Below are 8,295 nucleotides of genomic sequence, written 5' to 3' on the forward strand. Positions count from 1 at the left end.
TTTTTTAAATAAAAAAATAAGGCACTTCTAGGTAATCCAGACTAATTACATCTGTATAAATCCAAATATTTCCATATCCTCCAAAAAAATACAGATCAACATGAAGAACATGTAAAACCACAGATAACCTATACCTTCAATATAACTTACAACAGAAAATAGAGACTACTACAAATTTCTAACTACCTAGAGTGTGAGGAAGGTCTGACAAAACAGTAAATAGAACAGAAGGAGAGAGTGGAGAGGCTAAGGGTGAGCTGAAATCAGGCTCAGAAAGAGAAAAACCTAACAAAAGTATGAAAACACAAACTGGCTAGATATAACAGAGCACCAGCTATAGGAAATGTGTGTGGGACCCAAGGTGGCAGTCACAAAAAAAGCATCATTTCTGAGGGAGAAGAAGGTAAAAGGACAAGGAAGTATCATTTAGAGAGTGGGTGGTGAAGGGAAATAATAAAACTAGAGGAAGAAATTTAGGGTCTCGTAAGACAAAGAACAATCAAAATCCAAACCAAACAAATCAGAGCACACACAACCTCTCCCCACGGTGCTAAAAGAAAAAGTCATCCATTAAGGAAGGTACACTCCATCTCACTATCAAAACATGGTGCTCTTGAACTAAGAATCATGTAAGCCACCCCAACCTCCAACCCTGTCTTCACAATAAACAGATAAAAATAAAAGTAGTCTGCATCCATTTCAAAGCTTTTTTAAGAACTACGGAAAATGAGAAAACATTTCAAGTGACAAAAAAATTCACCCCACAATGACGAGAGCAAAATGGGACAGTAGGCAGTTCCAAGCTCTCATTACCCCATAGAAAGATCAAAAAACAATATGACATTGTCAGAACCAACTTTGCAAGGACTCTGGAAAACAGTCAAAGGTTTGCAGCAACCAAACATAGAATCAACAAAAAGGCAACTTAAAGAAGGCAGGAAAACTTTGTGGCATTTTTTACTTGCCCTTGCCTCACCCCCTCCAATATGCAGCAGAAGTCTTGAACCAGCAGCAACCAATGTTCCCAGTATGAGATCCTGGTTCCTGGTACCAGAGCGTGTAGAACAGACCTTATTCATAAATTAACGTAGGTCTTTTCTAACCTGTCGAAGGACTACCAGAAGGACTGATGCAAGGTGCTTGTCTCTGTTTTACCTAAGAACAGAACTCAGAACTCAGAATGGACAAGCAGTAGGCATTGTTCTAACAGGCTGCAAGGCGAACTAATAAATACACAGATGCCTGGGGCAAAAGATTATAGCCAGACATATAATTGAATGCCTATGGCCTGACAAGAAGGAGAAATTCTTTGGGAAATTAGGACATTCAAAAGTACTTATGTACAGGGGAATTTAGAAAGCTGTGTATATGCCCAGGACAGGTCAAATGCTCACAAAAGACCTAAGAAGACTAATTTTTCACTCACGCTGACCCATAGGCTCAACACAAGCACAGCTGAATGCTGATGGAGTGCCTCAGCATGGAACCAATCTACAAAGACTGGAAGAGGTGTTTTACTTTTTTGTTTGTTGTTTGTGTTTGTTTTTTAGCTTTTGGTGTTCAAGTAACTCATTTTAGATCCAAAGAAACCCAACCAGGATGAAAGTAAAAGGATAGAAAAACATATTCCATGCAAATGATAACCAAAAGAGAGCTGGGATGGCTATATTAATATCAGACAAAATAGACCTTAAGTCAGAAACTGTTACAAGAGGCAAAGGACATTATCTATTGATAAAATGGTCAATTAATGAAGAAGATATAACAAATATAAACATATATGCACCAAACAATGGAGCCCAAAAAAATATGAAGCAAAATTGGATAGAATGGAAGGGAGAAATAAACAGTTCTACAATAACAGTTGGAGACTTCAATACACCACTTTCAATAATGGATAGAACACCTAGATGGAAGATCAATAAAGGAAAAGAAGACTTGAACAACAACTACACCTAATAGACATATATAGAACACTTCACCAAATAACAGCAGAATACATCTTCTTTTCAAGTGCACATGGAATACTTTCAGGATAGACCACGTGGTAGGCCACAAAACAAGTCTCAATAAAAACGTTAAAAGCATTCAAAATATCTTTTCCAGTCACCAATGGAATGAAACTAGAAATCGATAACAGAATAAAAACTAGAAAATTCACAAATACATGGAAACTAAACAACGCATTCCTAAACAACCAATGGGTCAAAGAAGAAATCATAAGGGAAATTAGAAAATACCTTAAGACAAATGAAAATGAAAACACAACACACCAAAACATATGGGATGAAGAGAAAGCAGTACTAAGAGGGAAATTCATAGCCGTAAATATGCACATCAAAAAAGAAGAAAGATCTCAAATCAACAACGTAACTTTACAACTCCCAGCTGATAGAAGTGTCTGTTATTCATGGTAATACCTGATGGTTTATGCTAATGAAGTGACTCATGGTGGGCCCCTATACAGTTTTAAGCTAGCAAAATGACTCAGGACAGGGCTGGCCAGGCCAGAAAAACCTACCATGTTTTTTAGAGGGTGTCTTAGTCCATTTTTGCTGCTATAACAGAATACCTGAGACTGGGTAATTTATAGTAAACAGAAATTTATTGGCTCACAGTTCTGGAGGCTGGGAAGTCCAAGATCAATGGTCTGGCACCTAGTGGAGGCCTACTTGTTGTACCATCGCATGGTGGAAGGTAGAAGAGCAAGAGAGGGCAAAAGGGGGCCAAACTCACCCTGTTATAATGGCACCAATTCCACCCATGAGGGTGGAGCTCTCATGGCCTAATCACCTCTTAAAGATCCCACCTCTTAATACTGTTATAATGGCAATTAAATTTGAACATGAGTTTTGAAGGGGACAAACATTCAAACCATAGCAGAGGGTTCAAGCTTTGAGCCACATGATAGCAGCCCAACCTCTGGGTAAGAGAGAGGGTCTGGAGATTGAGATCAAACTTTTGGCCAATGATTTGATCAATCACACTTATGTAATGAAACTTTACTTCAACACTCTAGACACCAAATCTCAGGTGAGCTTCCCTGGCCAGGAATATTTTGCATATTGTGCATCTCAATGTGCTGGGAGGGTGACATGAAGGTGAACAGCAGCAGCTTCATGGTTTGGACCCTCCCATACCTCACACTATGCTCTCTCCTTTTGGCTGGTTCTAATTGTATCCTTTTGCTATAATAAAGCTGTAATCACAAGTATAGCACTTTTCTGAGTTCTATGAGTCATTCTATCAAATTATCAAAGCTAAGTGGATAATGAGAACCCTTGAATTTGTAGGCAGTTGGTCAGAAGTGAGGGTAGCCCTGGGAACCCTCGAGTTTATGGCTGTTATCTGAAGTTAGGGCAGTCTTGTGGAAGACTGTGCCCTTAACCCATGAAGTTCAGCCCAACTCTGGGTAGTTGGTGTCAGAAGTCACTGCAACATAATATACATAATAATTATAGAATAAAACAACATGTCAGAATTCAGAACAAACATATCACCCAAATCAAAAAACATGATTAGTCTTTAAAAAGGCTTACTGAAATAAAAATTTTTTTCAGATTGGCTTACAAAGCAAGATCCAGCTGTACGTTGTATGCAAGAAATACATCTAAAACAAAGTGATTCAGAAAGGCTAAAAGTAAAGGGATAGGTAATGGTACACCAGACAAATAGAAACAATAAGAAGGCAGAGGTTGAGAGCCTGACCTCAGAATTCAAGCCAAAAATCAAAAAACATTAAACATAACAAAGGACATTTTTAAATGCTAAAATCCACAATCCACAAAAAATATATAATCATTATAAACATCTATGTAACGAATTATAAGCAAACACCTACATAAAGCAGAGAGTACAGGAAATGCAAGAAGAAACAGAAACATACTAAAAGCAGGAGTTACTACTTTCAGAACGAGACAGACCAAGTGGATAAAAATTAAGACTATAGAAGACTTAGATCAATAAGGCAGATCTTAAGGATATAAATATCAATGTACACCCTAGTCATAGACACTATACCTTTTTCTCAAGCCCATATGAAACATTCACAAAAACTGATCATATATCAAGTCACAAATCAGCAAATTCCATAAAGTAGAAATATCACAAATAACAATCTCTGATAAAAATGCAATAAAAACTGATCATATATCAAGTCACAAATCAGCAAATCCCATAAAGTAGAAATATCACAAATAACAATCTCTGATAAAAATGCAATAAAACTAAAAATTAATAGTAATAAAAGATCTTCCATCTTTGAAATTAAAAACAAAAACTTCTATTAAGCAACTCTTGAGGGAAGGGGAAACACAAACCAAAATTACAGAATATCTAAAAGTAACAAAAACCACACATCAAAATCTATGGGATACATTATGTAGTGAAGAGAGGAAAATTCAAAGCTTTAAACACTGATATCAATAAAGTTTTCTAAAATGAAAATAAATTCTCAACTCAAAAATTTAGGAAAATAACATGAAAATGAAGCAAAATTAAGCTTCATGAAGGAAATAATAGAGATAAAAGCAGAAATTAGAAGGTTGAGAATAGAATAACAGTATGTCTAATTAATAAAATTAAAATCTTGGTTAGTTCTTTAAAAAGTACCAAAATATAGACAAACTAGACAAATTTGTCCTAAACAAAAAGGATAAAATACAAATATATACCATAAATGTGACAAGGGACAATGAGCACTAAAATTTTTTTTAAAAATTTTTTAATCCTAAAAGAGCTATGTACCTCTGTGCAAATGAATCTAAAAACCTAGAAAAAATGGATACTGTCTTAAGAAAACACAATTTTTAAAAATTCAGAAGGAGCTTCAAGATGGCTGACCAGAAGCATTTTATGCTCACCTCCCTCTGCTTAGAAGAACCAAAATAGTGTATAGACAATCATACTTTGAAAACATTGTCCAAGAAGGAACACTGTAATTCACCAGAAAAGCGAGAGAAAACACCAAAAGCAAGAAAGGAAAAGGAAGACAGGCAGCCTGCTTGTCCAGGATTGACTGGGAGCTGGGAGTGACTTCCATGGAACGGGGAAAGTGAGTGAAAGACTTCCAGTGGCCACATCCCCACTGTGGAATCAGGCAATCCTGGCCACAGGAGAGCCCCTCAATCCTCCTAAGCCCTGAAACTACCATAGGGGGCTGCCGAGAGACCTTGGGATGGAATTGCTCCAGGGAGGGAGCTTGTGTTGGATCCCACATCCTTTCTGAGACTTAAGTGACTATAGCAAAGCACCATTTTCAATCCTATCTTTTGGCAGACTGCATGCTGTCCTGGGGCCCACAGGCATCAGGACTAAGGCATTAGGGAAACTCAGGCTGTTGCTGCTGAGATTGGGGCATGAGCTGGGAGTGCTTCTGCAGCCCGGGCTGAGAAGTGGGTGAAGTATGGGCTGCAGTTGCTGGTGCTGGGAAGTGAGAGCCACCAGACTGAGACTGGGATGTGGGTCATGGGCAAGTTGTTGCTGGGACTTGGCTGCAAGCTAAGAGGGGCTCCTGCAACCAGGACTGGGAGCAAGCTCCACCAGGATTGGGTGTGAAGGGGACATGTGTCCCCCACCTGCCAGCCCAGGCTGTGACTACCAAGGCCAGCACCATTCTCTCCAGTGGCAGTGCTATTACCACTTCTCACCTAAGCACTCTGCCTGGGGATTTCCCTACCCCAACCACCACAGCTAGTGCCTGCTCTCACCATTGGAGGCCTGAGTACAATCACACCCAGGCCAGCTTCAGCACCCTCTCCAAGACAGAGTACATAGCCCAGGGTCCTGTGGATTGCCCAACCCAATCCACCACCTTGGGTTCCTAAGCACTCCTCCTGGGGGCAATAAGGTTGGGCCTAAATTCCTGGACACCACCTCAGCAGGCACCTCCCGACAAGCACCACCTGTAGGTCTGGAGACTGGCCTGTCCAGCCCATTGCAGTTACTGCTAACATCAAAGCACACTGCTTGGGATCCAGAGAATCATCTCACTACTGCTAGTACCATGTCCACACCATGCCGACGGCCAGGACCCCAAGAACCTGCCCACTCTCCTGGTCCACTACCAGCATCCAAGCAAGCAAGCCACTTAGAGGCTCAAGAATCAGCCCACTGGTAACCACCAATACCAGTGTACACCACCCTGGGGCACAAGGTTAGACATGCTCAGCCCACAGCTGCCACCACTGGGGCCTGAAGACTGGCCCACCTGGCACCCCAGTCCCCAGTACAACTTCATGACAGTCTTCACTAATAACTGCACCCTAAGCCACTGAGGAAATCACAGAGACCACTAACACTGTTTACAGCCAAATGGTATTGGTATAAAAATAGACACATACACCAATGGAACAGAATAGAGAACCCAGTAACAAAGCCCATATTTACAGCCAATTGGTCTTCGACAAAGCCTATAAGAACTTACATTGGGGAAATGACACCCTTTTCGAATACAGCTAAAGAAAATGTGGTATATATATACACAATGGAATACTATTCAAACATACAAAAGAATGAAATCATGTCATTTGCAGCAACATGGATGGAACTGGAGTTCATTGTCTTAAGTGAAATAAGCCAGGCACAAAAAGACAAATATTGCATGTTCTCACTTATATATAGGAGCCAAAAAATTTGATCACATGGAAGGAGAGAATAGAAAGATAGATAACAGAGACGGGGAAGGGCAAATGTGAGGGAGGGGGAAGGACAAAGGGAAGTGGGTTAAAGGATACAAACATACAGTTAGACAGAAGGAATAACCTCACTGTTTGATAGCAGAGTGTGGTGACTATAGTTAATAATAATGTATTGTACTTGGATGATGGATACCCTAAATACCATGACATTATATAAATGTAACAAAATTTCACATGTACCCCATAAATTTGTACAAATAAAAAAAAACTCACCTCACCAAAGATAAAAAGCTTAATCAGAATCAGATTAGATAGAAGAAATAAAGTTATCAAAGAACTAACCCAGAAAAGTTTCACAGAGGAATTTTACCAAACCTTCAAAGACCAGACAATCCCAACACTATGAAAATTCTTCCCAAGCATAGAAAATGAAAAGCTTCCAAATTCTTTACATAAATTCAGTATAAATTTGATGTAAAAATGCATTTAAGATTATACAAAATAGGAAAACTGCAGACCAGTCTTACACATAAATATCAGTGCAAAATTCCTAAATAAAATATACAAACAGAATAGAACTACATTAAGACAATAATATAACCAAGTAAGATTTATTCCAGGAATACAATGATGGCTCAACATTAGAAAATCCATTAATTCACTATTTAAATACATATGGATAAAATCTTTATGATTAATATAAGAAATGTTGATACAAAAATAATGAAACAAAATTTAACACCCAATGCTGATAAAAGCAAAAGCCACCAAAGAAGATCAGAACTGATGGCAATTTCCTTAGAATAACCAAAGGTAGGTAGGTAGACATAGATGTATATTTAGATATAGATCAATTCTAAAGCCAGTGTCTTAGTCTGTTTGCATTGCTAAAAAGGAATATCTGAGACTGGGTAATTTATACAGAAAAGAGGTTTATTTGGCTCATGGTTCTATGGACTGCACAAGAAGCTTGGCAGCAGTATCTGCTTCTGGTGAGGTCCTCAGACTGCTTCCACTTATGGTGGAAGGCAAAGGGGAGGCGGCTTGTAGAGATCACATGGTAAGAGCACCAAAGTAAGAGAATGAGGAGAGGGAGATGCCAGGCTCTTTTTAACAACCGGTTCTTGTATGAACTACTAGAGCAAGAACTCACTCATTACCATGAGGACAGCACCAAGCCATTCATGAGGAATCTGCCCCCATGACCCAAATACCTCTCTTGAGGCCCCACCTCCAATACTGGGGATCAAATTTCAACATGAGATTTGGAGGGGAAAAATATCCAAACTATATCGAGCCAGCATCTTACTTAATGGGAAAATTCTAGAAGCATTTCCACTAAGATCAGGAACAAAGCAAGGAGGCCTAATGTTACCACTACTATGTAACATTGTACTGTAAGAATTACCTAATGCAATTAAACATGAGAAAACAATTAGAGGCATAAGAACTGAAAGTAAGTAAAACTCTATTTACAGACAGTATAAGAGTATCTGAAAAACAGAATCAATAAGAAGACTAACATAATCATTTGGAGAATTCAGAAAGGTAGCACTATATAAAATAAACATATTAATCAGCAACTTTCATGTATGCAAACAAATGCCAATTAGAAGATATAAATAGAAAAATAATAGCAAAAAGAAAATAAAATATT

At 38.7% G+C, this 8,295-nt stretch overlaps 1 protein-coding gene across 1 annotated transcript in view; it reads right to left on the reverse strand.

The window, feature by feature from the left end:
- The window catches only part of ZNF182 (zinc finger protein 182), a 15,524-nt gene extending 13,074 nt beyond the window's left edge, over window positions 1-2,450 (reverse strand). Inside the window, exon 1 of the mRNA XM_012652273.1 lies at window positions 2,421-2,450. Within this exon, the coding sequence (XP_012507727.1) occupies window positions 2,421-2,450 (30 nt within the window). The remainder of the gene's footprint in view (window positions 1-2,420) is intronic.
- Window positions 2,451-8,295: the final 5,845 nt, after the last annotated feature.

Source organism: Propithecus coquereli, unplaced genomic scaffold, assembly GCF_000956105.1.
Source record: "Propithecus coquereli isolate 6110/MARCELLA unplaced genomic scaffold, Pcoq_1.0 Scaffold388, whole genome shotgun sequence".
Taxonomy (NCBI): Eukaryota; Metazoa; Chordata; class Mammalia; order Primates; family Indriidae; genus Propithecus; species Propithecus coquereli.